This window comes from Mytilinidion resinicola, assembly GCF_010093595.1.
Source record: "Mytilinidion resinicola strain CBS 304.34 unplaced genomic scaffold BDZ99scaffold_27, whole genome shotgun sequence".
Taxonomy (NCBI): Eukaryota; Fungi; Ascomycota; class Dothideomycetes; order Mytilinidiales; family Mytilinidiaceae; genus Mytilinidion; species Mytilinidion resinicola.
In genome coordinates, this window is record NW_022985463.1 from 207,405 (window position 1) to 227,718 (window position 20,314).

At 53.2% G+C, this 20,314-nt stretch overlaps 6 protein-coding genes across 6 annotated transcripts; 1 reads left to right on the forward strand and 5 right to left on the reverse strand.

Annotated features, from left to right (window-relative positions):
• Nucleotides 1–1,846: 1,846 nt before the first annotated feature.
• On the reverse strand, nt 1,847–7,561 carry BDZ99DRAFT_512115 (uncharacterized protein). The gene is made up of 5 exons (XM_033724602.1): nt 7,482–7,561; nt 7,118–7,422; nt 6,150–6,866; nt 4,514–6,100; nt 1,847–4,458 (listed from the first exon to the last, which is right to left on the reverse strand). The coding sequence occupies exons 2-5, from the start codon at nt 7,294–7,296 to the stop codon at nt 2,289–2,291; spliced, it is 4,653 nt and encodes a 1,550-aa protein (XP_033570256.1). The 5' UTR covers nt 7,297–7,422; nt 7,482–7,561; the 3' UTR covers nt 1,847–2,288.
• BDZ99DRAFT_170369 (uncharacterized protein) lies at nt 7,181–8,076 on the reverse strand. The gene is made up of 2 exons (XM_033712963.1): nt 7,482–8,076; nt 7,181–7,422 (listed from the first exon to the last, which is right to left on the reverse strand). The coding sequence occupies exons 1-2, from the start codon at nt 7,833–7,835 to the stop codon at nt 7,336–7,338; spliced, it is 441 nt and encodes a 146-aa protein (XP_033570257.1). The 5' UTR covers nt 7,836–8,076; the 3' UTR covers nt 7,181–7,335.
• Nucleotides 8,077–8,104: 28 nt separating this feature from the next.
• Nucleotides 8,105–13,883, forward strand: BDZ99DRAFT_576204 (uncharacterized protein). The gene has a single exon (XM_033728557.1). It carries the CDS (start codon nt 8,428–8,430, stop codon nt 13,669–13,671), a length of 5,244 nt encoding a protein of 1,747 aa, XP_033570258.1. The 5' UTR covers nt 8,105–8,427; the 3' UTR covers nt 13,672–13,883.
• Nucleotides 13,884–17,121: 3,238 nt separating this feature from the next.
• On the reverse strand, nt 17,122–17,715 carry BDZ99DRAFT_170415 (uncharacterized protein). Its single transcript, XM_033712964.1, has one exon. It carries the CDS (start codon nt 17,523–17,525, stop codon nt 17,181–17,183), a length of 345 nt encoding a protein of 114 aa, XP_033570259.1. The 5' UTR covers nt 17,526–17,715; the 3' UTR covers nt 17,122–17,180.
• Nucleotides 17,716–17,751: 36 nt separating this feature from the next.
• Nucleotides 17,752–19,422, reverse strand: BDZ99DRAFT_503332 (uncharacterized protein; the record flags this gene model as incomplete). Its single annotated transcript, XM_033723956.1, has 3 exons — nt 17,752–18,637; nt 18,702–18,878; nt 19,260–19,422. The coding sequence occupies 3 exons, from the start codon at nt 19,420–19,422 to the stop codon at nt 18,024–18,026; spliced, it is 954 nt and encodes a 317-aa protein (XP_033570260.1). The 3' UTR covers nt 17,752–18,023.
• A 133-nt stretch (nt 19,423–19,555) lies between these two features.
• BDZ99DRAFT_339620 (uncharacterized protein) lies at nt 19,556–19,726 on the reverse strand (the record flags this gene model as incomplete). The annotated part of the gene is made up of 1 exon (XM_033714350.1): nt 19,556–19,726. A coding segment is annotated over one exon (171 nt), but the record flags the coding sequence as incomplete, so codon positions are not given.
• Nucleotides 19,727–20,314: the final 588 nt, after the last annotated feature.

A 20,314-nucleotide genomic window follows, 5' to 3' on the forward strand; every position in this document is an offset into this window, starting at 1 on the left:
AGAGTCGGAACAAGGAATGGAGGGAGTGGCTGAGCAAAATCAGAACTCCCGATATTCATGTGTGCAAGATTTTGAAAAACAACAGGACGAAGGAACTAGTCCTCAGACTGGTGCCATCATCCGTGAAAGAGGATGCTTAACATCGCCCCGTTAAGTTAACGAAGATCATCGTACTCGTTCGAACGCTACTTGTACCCCTATTCCGAAGATAGATGCTCAACCTCGTTCCTATATTCCAGTAAACGCTTTTTTCGGTGCGTTAATCTACCCACAACACCCAACCTTGTAAGAGTGTTGTGAAGATTGTTGATGCCACTCCACCCCAACTCAATTCATGGGCAATAACTACCCACGATATTGATATCCCGACCTCCGCAGTCCAGTCATGAGTTTGTTTAGAAGAGCGGTTTGAACCACCCCATCGCTAGGAAATCTGCGAGGTGTTGAAATCCCGATCTCCGCTGTCTAGCCATAGATTCTGTTCGACAGAAGTTTGAACCAATCCATCATTGGGAACTCTTCAATCTGTTGATACCCCGACCTCCTCAATCCAGCCATGTGTGTTTCTCTTGGCTTTTTCTTGAACGAACTCGTTGCGAACAAGTCCTCAAAGCGATGTTGATTTCCCGACCTCCACAGCCCAACCATGTGTTCTTGTTGTTGGTGAGATTGAACCAACTCATAGACAAGTTCCGCAAACTGTTGTTTCCCAGACCTCCCCAGCCCAACAGGTATTTCGAAGTCTGATTTTTTGAACCAAACCACCTCCCACGCATAGGAACCTTAGCTTTGGGGTGGTGACAGCACGCCCACTCCCACCAACCCATCACTGCTTCCCGTCGATATGTTGATATCCAGGCCAACCCAGCGCAGCCATCGTGAGCCAGTTTGTGGTATTTCAACCAAGCCTCGCTCCGAACCATTCAAAGCTCGCCAGGTGGAAGTTTGACACTCCCACTCCCACTCCCACCAACTCATAGGCTGATAATGTCTGGTTTGTTGATCTCCAGCCCCCACCCCAGCCACAAGATTGGCCAACAGGATGTTTTGAACCACCCACACGGCCCTATCCAGCCCCATCGGTGTTGCCTGGTAGCAGTTCTGCCAACACTCCGCTCCTCCACCCCAAGCCATCAGACCCTTACACCTCGGTACTTGATCCCAAACCTCCATCCACACAGCCATCGTACTCTATCCTCATCGATATTGAACCACCACACCGCCCACTCCCACCCAGCCATTCGGCAATGATCATTTGGGTTTGATTCCCTCTCCCACCCAATCCATTCCAGCTGAAGGCATAAGATTTTGATTCTCCCCTCCTCCTTCTTCCCTCCTTCTGTGTTTGCTCTGAAGAAGAAGAAAGCGAGACGGGGGGGGGGGGAGAAGTTTATATACCGCTTAGGCGCTAAGGCGCTTGGCGTTCACGGGGGGAAGCTCGTGACTGGAAAGAGGGGAGGTGGTGACATTGAAAGAGGGGAAGCGGCATGTGATGGGCGTGATGTGGATGGATGCGTTGTGGACGGATGCGTGACGTAGCAAGAGATTGTGCTGAAAGGAGACCGTGACGTGAACTTGGTTGGATGGTTGGATGGTTGGAGGAAGGATGACACTATCAACCATCTTATCAACCAATCCCAGAAACAATGAAAAAGGTCAGAAAAGCGAAAGGAATAAAGAATACGGAAGATTGAATAAGACCATGAGGCTATTAGTGCTCATACCACACAATATCACCCAAAGCACACACACACCTGCTAGAAACGAAGGGTATATTCTCGCAAACGCTAAGAGCAAGGTTTCCATACTACATACACATTCATTACCACCCTCCCTCCTCCCTCCCCGCCTCATCTACTTCGCCACTTCCCTTCCTCCAAAGCAGCAAAAAAAGCAGCACAACGCACGCACCCAGCAACCAGCAACCAGCAGCCCGGGGAATCAAAAGCACCACCTCGAAGCTCTCGAAAATACAAATACACTCTGGGGGGACCATAAACAGGAAGCAAGAGAAGGTGCAAGTAGCCGCGAACGACAAAGGATCGGAAAAAGGTGGGGGTCCAGCATGATACAGGTCGTTCGTTCTTCGTGCCTCGTGGCTTTCGTGTTGCATGATGTAATAGATCTGATGACTAGGGGGGAGAAAAGGTGTTGTGATGACCGAATCGAAAGAGAAAATCTCAATGCTCTGCCTCCGTGCGAAATGCAATCAGTCTGATGCCATATCAATTGCGTCTTCTCCTCTCGCACCCTCCCTCGTTCCTTTCTTCTAAATCGCTTAGACTCATCTACAACTCATCCTTGACTCGATCCGTCGCTTTCGTCGCCGCGCTCGAAACACTGCTCGCCGCCTCCCCAGCATAACTCGACGCACCACTCGCAGCGCCGCTAGCAGCACTATTGATGTTGCTGGCGAGTTCCTCAATCTTCGACTTGGCAGCCTCAACTTGCTCCGGGAGTCCGTTTTCGTACAAGTCGTTGATCTTGGCTTTGGCGCTCTCGATAGCAGCCGAGAGGCGTGATTGGGCACTCTCCACCGCGCCCTGCTCGGGTCCGTAAATAGCCTCACTGACCTTAGCCTTGGCAGCCTCGTAGCTCTCCCCAGCCGCGGAAGCAGCAGCAGCAGCGTTATCAGCGACAACAGAGGAAATGGAGCTGTACGCGCTCGCAGCGCCGCTAGTCACGGACTCAATGGTGCCGGTGGGTGTCCCGTAGATAGCGACGCTGATGGCGTTTTGAGCGCTCGACGCGACGTCAGCAAAGCTGGCTTGCGCGGCCTCGACGTAACTGGGCTGCGTGCCGTAGACTGCTTCGCTGGCGCGGGACTGGACGGAAGAGTAGGCGCTCGCAGCAGCTTCGGTGGCTTGCTCGATGGTGCCCTTCTCTGTGCCGTAGACTTGGACGGAGGCGGCTTCGACCGCGGCGTTGATCTGCTCGGTGGCGGATTCGAGGATGGCTTCGAGAGCAGCCGGAGGGGTGAAAACGGAGGTTACGATGGATGAAGCGGAGGCGTAGGCATTGGAGGCATACGATGAAGCTGCTTCATAATTCTCGCTGGCCAGGGAGCTGGCAGATGATGCGACTGCAGGGTATCCGGTGTAGTATGCGGAAGAAAACTTGATCATGACGCTCTCGGTGAAGTCCGGCTCTTTGCCAACGACGAGCTCGGAGATCAAAGCTTGTACGGCGGCATATTGCGAAGCAGCGGCATCGGTGGCCTGAGCTCCATATGCACCTGCTTGCGAAAAGACGGATTCGGAAAAGGGAGTAGGAGCACCATAGATCTGTTCACTGGCTTTGGAGATGAGAGCATCCCAGTTTTGACTGGCCTGGGCTGCGACTGATTCGGTCCAGGGAGTTTCGGTTCCAATGATACCAGAGCTGGCCTCGGATGCAATTGAGGCAGCCGACTCCGAAATAACAGAGCCAACAGACTCAAAGGTACCCTGTTGAGTGCCGTAGATGGCTTCACTGGCCTTGGACGAAGCTGCCGAGAAAGAAGCAGCTGCGGCTGACGTCGCAGCTACGAATTGAGATGAAGCGGAGTCAATAGCAGTGTGTGCTGGAGACTTGCCAGTCTTGCCAACGACAGAACTGGCAGCTCTGAGGACACCATCCAAGTTGGAAAAGGCGGCGGCAGTGGCAGCAGAGTATTGGCTTTGGGCCGCTGCAATTGCAGCTTCGTATGCTGGTATTGGTGTGCCGTAGATGGCTACACTAGCGTTGGACGAGGCTGCTGAAAGCGAAGCAGTAGCTGCAGATACAGCGGCGTCATATTGAGAAGAGGCAGAGTCTATGACACTCTGCGCTGGAGACTTGGTGGTCTTGCCAGCGACAGAGCTGGCAGCACTGAGGACGCCATCCAAGTTGGACGAGGCGGCGGCAACAGCAGCTGAGTATTGGCTTTGAGCCGCTGCAATTGCACCCTGGTATGCTGGTGTTGGTGTGCCATAGACTACACTTGAGGCAGCCTCCACAAATTCCGAGTAGCGAGCGTGGGCGAGGCCAATTCCTTCGTAGTAACGACGTTGAGCGTCGGCCAAGTATTTCTGCGATGCAGGAGTCGGCTCAGCACCCACAGCAACCTTAGCGCTGGTGTACTGTGCAGATGCGAGACTGAGGCCTTCCGAGAGTCTTGACGCGGCAACCGACGAAATGGATTCCATGGCGCCTTGTGTTGGGCCCGACGCATAGCTCTTGACTGTGTCAGTATACTGAAGAACAGCATGCCACCTCTCGCTCGCAGCAGACAATGACCCGGAGTACGCGTTCTCGATAGAAGAGAGCATTTCCTCGTGGACAGGTTTTGGCGTCCCTGAAACAATCTCCGAAAGTCGAGCTTTGGCAATGGAGTACTGGTCTTGAGCAACACTAACGGCGTTGGCGTATCGAGAGCTTGCCTCAGACTGAAGTGACGACAAGACTGGCGCAGGAGTTCCATATATGGCATACGAAGCACTGTATAACGATTAGCGCTAAGATCTTCAATCTTCGAACTGTTCCTGGCACTTACGCTGTGACGGCCTGAGCATATTTCTCCGCTGCGATGCTTGACACACTCTCGACTGCGCCTTGCTCAGTGCCATAGATTACGCTGGAGGCAGCGGCGAGCGCCTTTTCGTATTGCTCACCCGCCAAAGATGTGACTGATTCTACAGTACCTTGGGTAGGAGCAGGCTTGAGCAGAGCTTCACTAATCGCCCTCGTCAAATCAGCTGCGCGATCACCGGCTTCACTGACAGCGCTTTGAATCTTCTCAGAGTAGCTCGTGTCGTCCGAATCATCGATGATATCTTCGTAGACGATTTTCCTAGCTTCGACATGTTGAGCCATGGCGCCGCCCCAAACCTTCTTTGGTGCTTCGGAAGCGACAGACGCGGCAGGCTCGATACTGGAAGATGCTTGGGAAAGTGGTGGTGCCGGAGTGCCGATGATAGCCTCTTGGGCCTGGGCTTTCTTGAACTTTGCTGCCGAAACGACGCTCTCGCCAGCGGCAGAGGCACCACTGGCTACGGAAGCAGCAGCGGATGAGATAGAATCAGTAGCTTGCTCCGCCGCGTTAGCTTCAGTACCAATGACAGCCTCAGAAACTTTGGACGTGGCCGAGTCGAAGTTCTCTTTCACAACAGAAGCAATGCTCTCGGCGGCAGGTGTTTCGGAGTCAACGATGGCCTCGGACGCCTGAGATGCAGCCTCCTCGATATTCTCTTGGGCTTGTTGGGCAGCCTTGAAGACTCGCGCGGGGACTTTCTTGTTGCTAAAATCGTCGGTTGAGTCTTCAGCCCAAAGCTTCCATCTGGCGACTTCCTTGAGTCTGACAAGTTCCTTTGCTGTCTCCTCGGCAATTCCCATGGCCTTGTCTTCGACACTCATGCTTTCCTCATGGGCCTTGCGGAGACCCTCATGTCGTGAGCCGACTGCTTCAACCTCGTTGCGCCATTCTTCCAGGGTGTTCTTGAGCTCATGGTATTTCTGCCAGTTCTTGTAGGTCACACCGTCGGTCCATGCCCACCGCATACCGATCTCCTGTAAGCCGAGGTCTTGAATGTTGTCTAGAATCTTGACAGTTGATGCCGTCGCAGCTCTGACCAGGTTGTCTGTTTCCTGGTCGTAGTCCAATCTCCAGGTCCTCACTGCCTGAGCCTTCTCCTTAATAGTAGTGCCAGCGGTTCGCGTAGCTCCGAGGACCTGTTCGTAGAGAGATTCAAGCTGCTCCTCTGTCACGTCCTCAGGGATCGTCTTGACAAGCTTGTTGATAGTCGATTTGAGACTGCTGATGCTGCTTTTGGATATTTCTTCCAGCTGCACAAGCAACGCTCCGCCGACTGCATGGGCCTGGTTCTTGATTTGTTGCGCCGTGATGTCCTTGACGCGCTGTTCCAAGTCCTCAGAGCCCTTATCGGCAGCCACAGCGAATTTGTTCTGCCACGTTCGGAGGTCATTTGTGAGCTTCTCTTGGAGCTCCTCCTTTGTCAGTTTGGTCTCCGACGGCTTCGCAGATTCGCCTGCGGCGGCACTTCCAGTTTCCTGAGTAATAGTGGCAGCACTGGACAGTGATGCCGATGAGATCTTGGCTGAAAGGGACTCGAGAGCAGCCGATCTAGAGATGTTAGAATATTTCGGGTAAGCCAAAAAATTGGGGAACCTACACGTCTACGGAGTCGGCAGCAGCTTCCATTTTCTTTCCATCCTTGTACCTACCGAGCCTCTCACTAATTCGAAGGAGTTGAGGCTCAACGTTATCCCCGTAGAGTATTCTCATCTGCGGCCATAGTGTCCGAGAGAGGAAGGCGAACGAAGATTCCTTGGCGAATCGTACGTACGGGAAAACGATGTGAGTGGTAATGTGGTGGCCCTGAGCGTATCCCTTCTGCGCATATGGTACAGCAGCTAGATAAGCCGGAAGGACAACGCTTTGGTATTTCTCTAGAACAGTGGCCTTGGTGGTCTCATAGTATGGCTTGACCGCGTCTGAGCCCTGCTTGATGCGAGGCGCGAGATGCAAGTCATATTGTCCTTTTGCTTTGGCTTGAGCAATGTCCAACTGCGGCTTTATCGCTTTGTTCCACTCATTCTGGACGTAGACCTGCGCTTGTTCCACACGATGAGCGCCGTATGTGTTGTACTTGTCTACCGTGAACGCGGCGGCGGGTGTGTAAACTTTCTTGTTGAATGTGTCCACATGGGGTCGAATCTTGTCCACCTGTGGCGCGAGGTAGGCTTCGTAGTATGGATCGACGTACGGAGAAGCGTAGGATCGTGCTTCTAGGTATGGTTTGCAGACTTGAGGGGAGGAATCCGACAGCTCGGAGATGGAGGAAGGACACCGGAATAGCACTGTTATCAACAGATACCACGATAGTAGCCTGTAAATGTGTCAGTTGACTTCCAGTCTCGCAGACGGCGGATCTAGCGACGTCCGCCGATAAGTCATCCAATCCCATACCACCCAGAAGATGTACAGAATGAGATTTGGGCCATCGCCAACGAGAAGAGAGTGTTAAGCTGCCAGAAAATCTCCGCATTGGGTTACTGGAAGATAGTTGACATCACCGGTCGAGGTTGTTGCCAGCAGCGGGCATATCTAGCCGTGTGAAATTCTCTCGCTATATCGTACCTTGCGGACATGCTGAAAATGCTTCCTACGAAGCTTCCTCTCTGCTTGACTGGCCTCGCGGGTCGTGAAAGCTGGCCGTTCACTTTGGGGTCTGCATTGCCGTTGGCATAGCCGTTGGCATGGCCGTTTGGCTCGGCCTTCTTGGCCTTCTTGGCCCTTCCGTTCGTCTGAACAGCCATTGCTGGACAGGCGGAGGTGTCCTGAGCACCGATTCAGAGCTATCTGACTGTGTTGCGTCCGGGATGCGCGTGTTGCTCGGTCCGGGTCGGAGCAGTTAGGCGGTTCGTAGGGAGTTCGGGGTGCTTCTAAACTCGAACGCTGTTAGGACTACGGGCGGGCGCACAAAGCTGGGGGCGGGACTCACGAGGCCTGCCTCAGAGGCTATATTTCTGCAGAATTGTGGGAGCAGGACGGTCGCGGTGTTGCCAGGAGCAGGCAGGTTTCCTGGTTTCAGGGCTCTTGCGCTAGATGTGAAGCGAGGTAACGTCATTAACATCACTGGGCGGGACGGGGAGAGTTCGGCGCGTGGTTCGTGAAAGACGGTCAACGCCTGACAGCGCGACGCCTGGCCGCCGTGCGATGGGACGGCGATGGGACGGCGATGGGACGGCGATGAGCCGAGCGCAGCGGAGGCCACAGTTGCAGCCGCGAGCCTCAAGCCATTCACTCTGGTTCCAGAACACGCCCGACGGGAAACATGCGCGCATCGCTTGCGCATCGAGGTGCTGCCAAGCGCGTGCTCTCTTGGTACTCGACGGCCACCGCACGCGCCAGAGGAGTCATGGAAGAGTAGATGGAGCTAGAATCTGCCTGGACGAGTCTCTGCGACTCTCACAAGGCTGAAACGCTGCTGGACGATGCACCACATCGTCGTCGCCGTGGTGTTGGCGGAACTTGCCGGCGTCCTCTCCGCCCAGCTAGCACCTGCGGCCCGCGCTCGATGACTTCAACCTGCCCAGTTGCCTTCATCAATTCGCTTGCGCCCGCAAACTGCTTTCCTAGATACCCCTTGGTTATAGACTCTGTTCGCCTTTGGTCTTCTCCCTCTGTCTGCCACCTTTTGAGCCCAATCCCGCCAATCGCCGCTGCCGCTGCCGCTGCCGTTGCCGCCACTTTGTCCGACGTCTAGACTACCTTGCCTCCGCAATTAACTCCACCAACTTACCTTCTACCACCGCTTCTACCACCGCTGCAAGAACCTCCGCTCCCTCACACTCCGAGCCGATGCTATCACCATAACCACATCCGCCTTTACGGCTTGCGCCAGCTCTCTTAAACACACCCCCTCATTTCCGATCTCCGATCTCGCCATGGAGGACCAGCCTGGTACTGCCGCTGCTCTGGATCCTTTCCCAGACCTCATGAACGACCCCGCATATGCGACAAATACGAAGGCCCAAGACAAGAATGCAGAGGAGGCCGACACATGTCGGATATGCCGCGGCGAAGGGACCCCCGATGAGCCCTTGTTCTATCCTTGCAAGTGCAGTGGCAGCATCAAGTTTGTCCACCAGGAGTGCCTGATGGAGTGGCTGTCGCACTCTCAGAAGAAGCACTGCGAGCTATGCAAGACACCCTTCCGCTTCACCAAGCTCTACCATCCGCACATGCCGCGCCGCCTTCCCACCACCATCTTCTTCCGCCGAGCCATTATCCACATCTTCACATACTTCATATCATGCTGTCGTGCGCTGCTAGTCGGCACAGTATGGCTTCTTTGCCTGCCGTGGTGCATGCGGGTTACTTGGCGAAGCTTGTTCTGGGTTGGAGACGGTGGATGGACTCGCGATTTGTACGACGACCCACCTGCAAGAGTTCACCCACCTGTGGTGCCCTCTGCAACGCCCTGGACTGGAGACGCTATAGAATCTATACGGTCAACCATCGCATCGGCTCGAGCCGCTAATTCTACCATATCATTTGGAGGTCTCCCGGCCTTCCTGACCCCTTTCTCCCAGACCTTGAACATGAGCTCGGGAGAACCCTCGGCGTGGAAATTCGTTAAGAAGTATGTTTTGGGGGTTTACACTGCCTCCAATGGTTCATCTGCAGCTGGCACGAACAACCTCACGCCGAACGCTACGATTGAAAGTACACTTGGAAACAGAAACCCGTCACTCCTTTCCGACGTCGCATTCTTTGAATGGTTCAACTCACCAACGCTCAATCGGTTTGTTCTCGACGTACTGGAAGGACAGATAATCACGCTACTGGTTGTCATTGCCTTCATCCTTATTTTTCTCATACGAGAGTGGGTTGTACAGCAACAGCCTGTCATCAATATGGCTGCCATGGATGCAAATCACGCAGGGCAGGTTGCGGAAGTGCAGCAAGAAGAGATGGAGCCTGCTGCAGTTGTAGATCTAACTGGATTGGGGCCTGCTGAAGCTGTAGATCTGACAGGACCAGAGCAGGACGACATTGAAGTGGACGAAGAGCAAGCTGCTAGAGATGAAATCGATAGACTGGGAGTGGAGCGTCAAGCCTTAATGGATGAAAATGCTAGGCTGAGGACAGAGCGTCACGCTAGAGATGCGGCGCGACTTACAGCACAGCTGCGACATAACCGGCCTGGGCCAGCAACGCCCGTCAACTCTAGGCGATCCTCGTCGGCTAGAAGGACGCGCGACGCTGATTGGGGTTCGTGGCAGACCAGTGAAGAGCTTCCCGAGCCTATACGACATGCTTTGCGAACAGGCACTCCTGCGGAGGTCGCTTTTTTGGTTGAGAGCTTGCCACAAGAGGAGGCTACTAGGGTACGCAAGACCCTTGTCAAATTATCGAAAGAGATGCACAGTGATGATCTAGTATCATCAGACGAAGAGTCGCGAAGCTCGAGGAAGAGGAAGCGTGGTTCTAGGGCAGACCGTACCTCAGTTTCAACTCAGGCCGGAGAATTTGCTATCGTGGAGGCTGCTGGCACACCTGCGTTGAGAGAGGGCCCGGCCAGGTCTCCTGAGGTGGTGCAGCCTGACATTTCCGAAGCATCGAGCTCTCAACAACGGCCAAACATGCCAGCAAGAGACCGCTCATTTCTTGCTACGGAGATCCGTCGGAGCTTGGAAGAAGGCGAAACATGGAATCCGCTATCTCCAGATCCCACAGAGTCTCCGAGCGTTATTGAACATAATGAAGAAGCTCAGAACACAGACGACGTTTCGCTTCCAGGACTGAGTAAGGAGGATGGCGAAGCCTTGAACACACAGCCTCATTTCCACGTATCACAATCGGACTCCGAACCAGAAGAGCACGAGAGCGATCACAGCAGCGAAAGCTGGCAACAAGTAGCTGCCCCTACTAATCAAGGCTCTTCAAAAGGCAAGGAGAAGATCACTGAGCCAGAAGCTGGCGGCCAATCAACACTGGGATCATCTCCTACAGAGTCATCTGTGCATGTTACCCCCGCAGCATCCGAGAGTGGTAGTCTTGAGGTGAACATTACCGACGAGGCTGCAGATCCATCAGACACTGCCGCAGACATTGAGTCGCTTGATCTCTCAGATTCTTCAGTATCTGATCTGGTATTCCCCGACTACGACGATAGCGAGGCAGTGGGACCACCCATTGTTGCTGGACCCGAGCCTCCAAGGGAAGCTGTACCTCGTCAGCCTAGCTTGATGGAACGTATCATGGACTGGCTATGGGGAGATGTCGCGCCGGCTACACCTCCAACTACAGAAGACGCCGGTAACGACGAGCATGTGGTGCAGAACCTAGCAGATGAAGCCCCTTTCGTGCCCTTCGCAGGCCAAGTAGCTGCCGCTCACCGGGAGCAAGGGAACGCTCAAAGACAGGACCCAGAGGTAGCTGCTGCCGCCGCTCAAGCTGGCATTGATCTTAATGACCAAGACGCAATTGACGACGCCGAAGACCTAGAAGGTATTCTAGAACTGATTGGGATGCAAGGGCCATTGACAGGGCTTTTTCAGAACGCGATCTTCAGCGCTATGCTCATTTCCGCGACACTAGCCCTGGCTGTCTGGGTCCCATATCTTTGGGGCAAGTTCGTGCTCGTTGTCATGGGAAGTCCGATAGTCATTTTTGTCAAGTTCCCGCTCCAAGGTATTGCCATAGGTGCGGATCTTATTGTGGATGCAGCGTTGTGCGTTGGTGCCGGTGTTGTCTACTGGAGCGTACAGCTCATCCGCTGGATGCTCGTACCTCTCACCCTGGGTCTGCTCTCCAACATTCTTAATAAGCCGGCCGACTTCATCGCGAAGCCTGCACGGGCGGTAGCTGAAAATGCTATGGACCGCATCGCCAAAGCTTTCGTAGAGACGAGTACAATCTCCGGTCCGGACTTCTTTGCGTTGTCCACGAACTCGCATATCGCCTTGCGGACCATCCAAAACACGACATCTGAGGCCTTGAACACCACTGGTAATGCGATTGTCCTCCTCTATAAGAATGTTGCATCTGCCAGTTCAAACGGCGCAGTACTCGACATGCTTCGTCAAGTCCCTCCAACGGTATTTCTTGCCACATCCGCTGCTCTCAACAAAGCCCAGGACGTTGCCTTGTTCTTATGGACGTCCAAATCCTACAAGATCACTTTCAATATCGGCAAGAATGTTACTTCAACCTATGCTGCGATAGAGCAATGGACAGCCACCGACCGCCTGATTGCCGTCTTGGCTGGTTACATGTTCTTTGCCGTAGCTGGTGCCCTTTATCTGAAGAAGAGCACCCCATTCAGCTCCTCGCAACAAGGGCGAAAGGTTGAAGGGGTCGTAGCTGATGTTCTACAACAGGCTGGTGGTGTCTTAAAAGTCATCTTGATTATTAGTATCGAGATGATAGCATTTCCGTTGTACTGTGGCCTGCTGTTGGACGCCGCTATGCTACCGCTTTTCGAGAACGCGACCGTGTGGTCACGATACCAGTTCACGATGAAGTCGCCCTGGACATCCGGATTCGTGCATTGGTTTGTGGGCACCTGCTATATGTTCCACTTTGCATTATTCGTCTCCATGTGTCGAAAGATCATGAGAACTGGCGTCCTATACTTCATCCGCGACCCCGACGATCCTACTTTCCATCCGGTTCGCGACGTACTGGAGAGAAGCGTTACTACGCAGCTCCGCAAGATTGCGTTCAGTGCCTTGGTGTATGGCGCTTTGGTCATCATATGCCTAGGCGGTGTGGTCTGGGGGCTCAACTACACGTCTACTGGCGTCCTTCCCATCCACTGGTCATCGCACACTCCTGCGCTAGAGTTCCCACTGGACCTGCTCTTCTACAATTTCCTCACGCCGTTGGTCCTGAAGCTCGCTAAGCCCAGCGATGGCCTCCATGCGACATACCAATGGTGGTTCCGCACTTGCGCCCGCCTCCTTCGACTGTCTGATTTCCTGTTCGCCGAAAAGAATGCGGACGAACTAGGACACCACGTCCACCGAACTTGGAAAAGCCAGTTCTTTAGGTCCAAGGGTGACGTGAGAAAGCCCATTGTTAGAGACGACCCCAACCTTCCTGCGGAAGATCGAGACAGAGACGTATACTTCCTCTTCGACGGCAAGTACGTGCGTGCTCCCGCCTCCGACCAAGTCCGCATCCCTAAAGGAGACCCCGTATTCGTCGAAGTCGACCAATCCAACCACCGCCTCGACGGCAAGCCCGAAGAAAGCGGCGTGCACGCCCGCCACTCCGACATGATCACCATGGTCTACGTGCCGCCCTGGTTCCGCGTGCGCATCGCCCTCTTCGTGCTCACCATTTGGCTCTTCGCGGCTGCCACCGGCGTCGGCATCACCATCCTCCCCCTCCTCTTCGGCCGCTATCTCTTCTCCCTCTTCATCCCCCACTCCGTCCGCATGAACGACATCTACGCCTTCTCCCTGGGCATCTACACCCTCGGGGGCCTCCTCTACGCAGCGCTGCACATCCGCCCGCTGCTCGCGCACCTCCACCAACCCCTCCGCTCCCCCTTATCCACTATCCGCACTCTTGTTGTCACAGCCTCCCACTTCGCTTGGAGAGTCGCCCGCATTACCTATGTCTACGCTTCCCTGGTGCTACTCCTGCCAATCCTCTTCGCCCTCTTGCTGGAACTCTACATCCTCATCCCCCTCCACGCTTACCTCGGGCCTCACGAGCCCCACGTCGTCCACCTCATCCAGGACTGGACCCTCGGCTTCCTGTACGCGCGTCTCGCGGCTCGCCTACTCTTCGCGAACCGCCAATCGCGCCCGGCCCGCGCTTTCGCCGCTGTCGTGCGGAACGGGTACGGTGATCCCGACGCAAGACTCGCGACTAGGTGTTTCATCGTCCCGGTGCTGGTTGGGTTCGGCATCGCGATTGCGGTGCCGAGTGCGTTGGCGTGGGGGCTGAATCGCACGGTGTGGGCGGGCGGGAGTGAGGAGGTTAAGCGATTGGTGTGGCGATTCTGTTATCCGGTTGTTGCAGGAGCGGGAGGAGGGGTTTGGGGCGCGAGGGTGTGTGTGCGGTGGGTCAGGAGGTGGAGGGGTGTAGTAAGGGATGAGGTGTATCTAATTGGGGAGAGGTTGCATAATTTTGGAGAGAGGAGGGGGGGTGCTGTGAGTTCGGCGGCTTGATTGATAGGAAGTAATACCTAGGTTAGGATTGGAACGGGTGAGAGGGGTTGTGGGTATGGATATCCCCGATGGCGAAAGGTAGTTTTGGTGCACCACGGTGCTGCATTGGTGGCTCTTTGTTCTTTTTCTTGGGTTTTTGCAATGGGGATTGGAAGGGATGGGGTATTACGTAGGTAGTTGAAATAGATTGGCCTATGGCTAGTTCTCCTTTCATGAAGCTTGTAATCTCATACCGTGTCGATTCATATGTGCCTATCTTACAGTAACATGACAAAACTAGGAGGCTCCTTAAGGGGGAGGGGATATATCACGTGCGCCTCACATGCTCCGAACTTCGACGAGGTATTAAACCCTTTTCTCACGAAGCCTCTGTTCCATGTTATGGACATGGAAAAGGGAGTTGGCGACATCAAAAGGTTCTACGACAGTGTTCAATGGCTCTGGGTCGGTGTCCTGCAAGACACCGGCGAATAGGCTCGTATGGAGGGCCGTCGCCTCCATCACATGGTAATCCTCTCCACCACCTCTCCTCACGCACCCCTACCTTCAGCCAGGGTTCGCACACATGATCCGCACCGGCGTATACGGTTGTGTATAAGAAGAGGTTGCGGCTGGCGCGCATCACTACCTGCCCCTTCCTGACGCGCCACCGCTCCACGACCTTGATATGCTTTTCTCGAGAAGTTAACTCCACCCGCCCGCCACACGACTCCATCAGTGGAATTTTGTCCGCCTGTTGATCCAACGCTCGCTCCACCTCATTTTGTACTGATCGTTGACCTTTTCATCCTCCAACCGCCGCCAGATGCTCTGCGGAAGAAACGCTGTGAGGGGGGAAGGTTTTATAGTTGCGAGAGAAGGCAGATCTTTGTGGGCACGTGGGAATCACGGGGGCAACGAGGGGGGGAAGGAATCCACGTGCTCCTCGCGTGATTCGATTTTCGGTTGGGTATAAAACCTTCCATCACCTCTTCTCTGTTTCCGTTATGGGCATGGTGGAGGGAGTTGGAGTCATCAAAAGACCAACAGAAAGCATACGATGGCTCGGGGTGGGTGTGCTGGATCAAGTAGCACGGGCTGGCTCGAGGCTATATGGTGTTCGGCGTTCTGCAAAGCACAGGATGGCCAGAACTGATGGAGGGGCGTCGTCTGTATTGGATGATGCTGTCCACTACCTTACCTAAGTAGCGTGTAGTATTAGCCGCTGTAGCTTTTGCCGTTCATTGTAAGATACATTTTTGGAGAGTAGTAGAGAAGGGAAGTGGTAGGGAGCATCACCCCTATCTATGTGCTCCCCAGTGCGCTGTCACTCTACAGTCATTGTACCAATCCTCGACCCGAGTTTGATCCACGCGCCCACCCACCGCACGACTCCATGACTTTGCGGTGATCGGCTAGTTGATCCAACCGCACTCCAAATCCATGAAGAGGTTCAACGCGCGATGGTTTTAATCTCCCAAGCACCGGATGTCCTACAGAAAGGAGGATGAGGGGAAGGAGGAGGTTTTATACTCGTGAGAAAAGGCAGCACGTGAGGGTCACGCGGCTATGGTGGGATAGATGAAGGAAACCACGTGCCATGTGCATGATCTGGGGTTCGAAGAGGGATGTGTCGAACCTACGAGATGAGGCTGGTGCGTGAAGACTATGAGGGGAAGGAGGAAGGAAAGCACGTGTTTCTCGTATGATATGGGGCTCGACGGGGTATAAGAACCTCCAGTCGTCTCTCCTCTCTTTTCCTTATTGGTATGGAGGAGGGAGTTGGACGCAGCAAAACCAGGAGAAAGAGTAGTCTGATGGTGCCGGTTGGTGTGTACAACCCACACCTTGCTAGCACTTGATGTTGTCTGTCCTGCAAAAGTTAAGAATGCAGCTGCTAGAATAATGGAGGCGTGTTGACGTCGCACATTAGTGATACTCTCCACTACCTCCTTTAAACGCCCCTCCCCCCACGACTCACATAGCATCTTCCGGTCTCTTGTTTTACTTCACCACACAACCCAGGCCCAGCCCCCATGAGGGGCAACCCTCTGCGGAGTTGATCCAACACTCCATCGAGTCTCCGACTATCCTCTTTTAATCAACCACCGCTCGATGCTCTGAGGAGAAGAAGTGCTGCGAGGGAAAGAAGGTTTTATACCCGCGAGAAGATACTAGTACGTGGGGATCGCGCGGCGCCGGCCACTTGGGGAGCGGTGAAGGGTCAAAGGGAGACCACGTGCTGCTCACATGACGCGGACTTCGATGGGGTATAAGAATCTCTCGTCTTCTCGTCTTCGCTTCTGTTGAAGGCATGGAGGAAGGGGGTTGACGCAGCGAAATCTTAGAGAGAAAGATCTTCATGGTGCGTGTCGGTGTTTGCGAAAACAACACATCCTGCCTTGCAATGGTGGCTGAGTGCGAAACAGTAGCATAAACAGTCGATGTGTGGCTTTTTATCAGTAGTCGATAATGCTGTTCACCATCTTAAACTCGTCGTAGAGAATATTTCGGGCTAGAGGTTGTACTAATCATCCGTATTCATCTATGAAACTAGGTATTCTTACGAGAGGATAGAAATTGGAGAGCGTCATCAACAACCCTATGATCCCCCCCCCACGCCACGCACCCATGATTCTTGTTCTGTATCTTTGTTTTACTCCACCCACCCACACCCCACAACTCCATGGCGCGATTCCATGGGCGAGTTGATCCAACACAGCCACTCCATCATAGCTCTCGTTCTTGCGTTTTCTGATCCACCCGACACACGACTCCATCACTGCGCGTTTGACGAAGTGTAGATCCAACACCCAGTCCGTTGCGCACTGCATCTGGCAGTGTTAATCCCACATCCGCCTGGCTGCTCTGAAAAAGGAAGATGAGTGGGAGGAGAGAGGCGTTTTATAGCCGAGAGAAGTGGGGCATGTGGGCGGAGCGTGATGGTCACGTGATTCGTGTCTTGGTCGACGGCCATTTGCAACCGGAAGAGAGAAGAGGGTGAACACGGGGATAGGGGTGGAGGCGCACGCGATGCGGGGAGGCTTTGGGTACTTTTGTAAGATGAAGCATCGGATCGAACCGTAGAGAATCCTTTTTGGGAAAGGTAGCATCGCAGGTGGAGGTGGCCTCACAGTGCAAGCTATGTAGGTAGACTTGTAAGAAGATCTATCGGATCAAACCGCTGAGAAATGTTTTGGGAGGCGGAGCGTTGGACGGAGAGGAGGGGAAGGGGAGGAGACTTTGGGTGCTTTAGTAAGAAGAACCAAGGTTGAAATGAACTGCTGAAGGCGAACTCTGCCAGGCGGTACGTAGGGCACGAAGAGCCCCGTGCGTAGGTAAAAGAAGTAACCAACTAAATCAGCGTGGGCTAGATTGCACATCTCTCGGACTAGGAAAATATATCGTAAGGTTGCGGAGAAAAATACATCAATGCGGAATCATCGACTTGATATTGCGGCTCCTATTGCACGGGACTACACATTTAGCAGTACTCAGACTACTACGGCCATCAAGGTATTTTCTCTTCCTCACAAACTTCCAACAAACACGTTACTCCTGTTGGCAAAAGGTTCTGGATCCGGAGAAGCTCTTGATTGCTGAAGCAGGGGTGGCGAAAAGGCGTTCTCAGAGGTGTCGTTCATTGCCTTTTCTTTGGCCGCATCTAGTGCCGCTTCCGTGGGGGCTTTATTGCCTGGCTTTTCGACAGAGGGACCCCAAGGGCTAATTCTAGGTCCCAGAGAACTTCGGAGCTGGGCTGTGGGTTGTGGCCTCGAAATTTGAGGTTCTGGTACTTGATACATGCCAGCGATACCAATGAAGAACCCAGTCGCCATCGTGACTGCTCTCAAAATCATAGTGACGGCGTGCATCATCGCTAGCAAGGCTCTATAAAGTGCGTCGTGGCATAGGTATAGTCGCCTCCATTAATTGATTCACAGAGCATGATGGCCGTAAAGATGGATCAAACTTGGGCAGATTGGAGAGGTTATGGGGTCCCGGTTCAAGCGGCATCTGCTGGTAGATGCTTCGTGCTATGTTCAAATCTCGGGTCAGTAAAGCCTAATTAGAAGAGAAGATGACTCTTATGTACTATCATAACTCTGTAGAGCAGTCTGTGGGAATTTTCAGTGGCATTTAAGCAAAAACTGGCCAGGAAATCTTCTTTAATCGCGCTTAGGGCTGGTCAACGCCGTAAAAATCAAACAGAACCTGCTTTGTGAACACCTTGAACTTCCGTAATCTCTATATCGCGGCATATTTTGTCGCTCTTGTCGAATGCGATTGATGTCGATTCTGAGTCATCATGCTGTGTTTGGTCATCTTTGTATGCTTCTGTGACGATTATTCGAATGGGGGGAACGAGCCTCTCTTCAAGTAGGTGGGGGGGGGAGAAGGGCTTCCATAGACGCGTTGCTGGAATCAGATTCGTCCTCGTTGTCGGGGAATGGGGCTGGAAGATAGATCCAAGATGCATCGCCAGTATCAAATTTGTGATCGATTTCATGGAATGGGTCTGGAAGACCTTCAGCAGACGCGTTGCTAGAATTAGTCTCGTGTTCGTCTTCTTTGTTGTTTTCATCCTCATCTTCGTCTTGACTATCGTTCTGCGCGGGAAGGACGAAAAGCGCCAGTTGCTGATGATGTCGTCCAATGTGCTTCTGCGGCCGTTTTTGAGGGTCGATAGATTGGCCACAGAATGCGCACTCCATCGGACCACTTGGCTTCCCCTTCCGTTCACAAATGCCCGTAAAGGCGGCTAGGTGCGTTTCGCTAACGAGTCCGGTGTGAGCCCCCCCGCAGATGATCCTGGAAAGCAGAACTCGATTGGAAGGTTTTGTCGCAGCCATCAATACACTGCCAAATGCGGCCGTGGATCTTTGTTTCATGCTCGAACCACTGATGCTGAGATTCGAAGAGGCGATCGGGGGTCTTGCAGTCCTCGAAGGAGCAGGCGTAGGGACGGAGGTCTGAGTATACGTGTTTCCTAGAGTTAGTCAGAATGCGAAGCCACGGAATTCGAGGTATGGCTTATTCCCACGAGGCCCTACTCCAAACGGTAATGATCAAGAAGCAGAATGGACACTCAAACGGAAAACCATCTCGACCCTCTTTAGGTATTGGTGGACGTCTCAGCTTGTGCTCAACGGCGTTCGGATCTTCAGTCGCAGATGTCCCGAAAGTTGTTTGCGATATGCCGCTGTCGGAATACGCATCGTCATCGAGATCTAGTCGTGCGATAGTTGATGTGAGAGCCTAAAGGAAGTGTTGGGGCGACCGTGCTTTGTACGTCGCACTCTTTAGCCTGTACTTTTTCTGGCTGGCTCTCGTCCGTCTCCACTGAGTAGAACTCGACACCTTGAGACAGCTTATCGTGGTGGTCTTTGCGGTACGTGAAGTATTGTCGTCTTCGGGAATTAGCCTTTCCAAGACGGGCGATTATGTAGTCTTTCGCTTTCGGGAACTTGTCCCTCACATGGTTAATATCGTATTCCTCGTAAAAGGAGGTTGCCAACGTGTCAGATTCCACGATCTAGTCGTTCGGGGCTGGATTGCGGATTGCCATCGACAGTCGTAGGAGACAGGTAATAATATTAGCAGCATCTGACAAAAGAGGATCTGCAATCCAGGTTGCTTATCGGCTTGCGATGCGTCGTGACCGGGTTGGCCATCGAAGGAAGGGAGCTCGTCATCGCTGTCCGAACTATCGGAGTCTAAAACGTCGGACAGATTCTCGCTGGGTACGCGGATTCCCTTGAGGATTTCAAGCATTGTCAGGTCAACGATCAGTCAAGCGCTTCGGAAGCCCATAGAATATTTGAAAGAGAATAGTCGTTTCGCGGCAAAGGGCTTGGGCATCCATTTGAACTCGTCGATGACAAGAGCCTAAATTTATGAGAAACCTTTAATACTTACTACTTTCAAGCGTCTCCTCTAATTCAACCAGCAGCACGACCACTTGCTCTCTTATATGCGATGCATCGCGAAGTCTATATTCAAGCGATCGCCTACCAGTATGGTGTGCCGCGATATTCCCGGACCAGATTTTAAACCGCCCGTATTCATCTCTCACTTGGAAAGGATCCAACGTCCCCAGAAGAGCTCCGGTAGTCTGACGAATCCCGTGATATACGATTTCGAATGCTTTCGTGCGGCTACTGACGTGATTTAAGATGTGCAAGCCGATTGTTGGATGTAGGGTCATTGCGAATAGCTGAATATAGAATCGTGAATTAGATTATTGAATGAATTTCTGGAGATGAAGGGACTATAAATGAGGGCTGCAGTACTGAATTTCAGGCAATCTATCTCAAGAGGACTTGTAGTAGAATATTTGTTCAAGTTGTCAGACGAAGTTAGGGATGCGACATTGTCCTTCGTTACGCGAACATCTCAGCTGATGGGGCTAACGTATTCCACAAGCGAGCCGTCCACCCAAGCGAGCCGTCCACTTCATCATGAAAACCGGCCTCAAACGTTAATTGCTCCACAACGCCAATAGATATCAACTATATACAACTTGTAGCCTAATCTGCAGCAACCTCTGCATCATTTTTGCACGTACGAATGTTGTGCCCTAGCTCGCCGCAGCGTCCACAGCGCCGCGCGCTCCCGCCAGAATCTGCCCCGCCTTGCTGCCTTTTGCTTTGGGCGTCCTTATCAA

Bases quoted from the DNA above. Each gene is read 5' to 3' on its own strand.
- BDZ99DRAFT_576204 (XM_033728557.1), top strand. From the start codon at position 8,428: ATGGAGGACCAGCCTGGTACTGCCGCTGCTCTGGATCCTTTCCCAGAC.
- BDZ99DRAFT_512115 (XM_033724602.1), bottom strand. From the start codon at position 7,296: ATGGCTGTTCAGACGAACGGAAGGGCCAAGAAGGCCAAGAAGGCCGAG. The intron at 6,867-7,117 runs GTACGATATAGC...ACACATTTACAG, and splicing joins ATTTTCAGCATGTCCGCAAG to GCTACTATCGTGGTATCTGT. The intron at 6,101-6,149 runs GTAGGTTCCCCA...TAACATCTCTAG, and splicing joins GCTGCCGACTCCGTAGACGT to ATCGGCTGCTCTCGAGTCCC.
- BDZ99DRAFT_170369 (XM_033712963.1), bottom strand. From the start codon at position 7,835: ATGCGCAAGCGATGCGCGCATGTTTCCCGTCGGGCGTGTTCTGGAACC. The intron at 7,423-7,481 runs GTGAGTCCCGCC...GTTCGAGTTTAG, and splicing joins TAGCCTCTGAGGCAGGCCTC to AAGCACCCCGAACTCCCTAC.
- BDZ99DRAFT_170415 (XM_033712964.1), bottom strand. From the start codon at position 17,525: ATGATGCACGCCGTCACTATGATTTTGAGAGCAGTCACGATGGCGACT.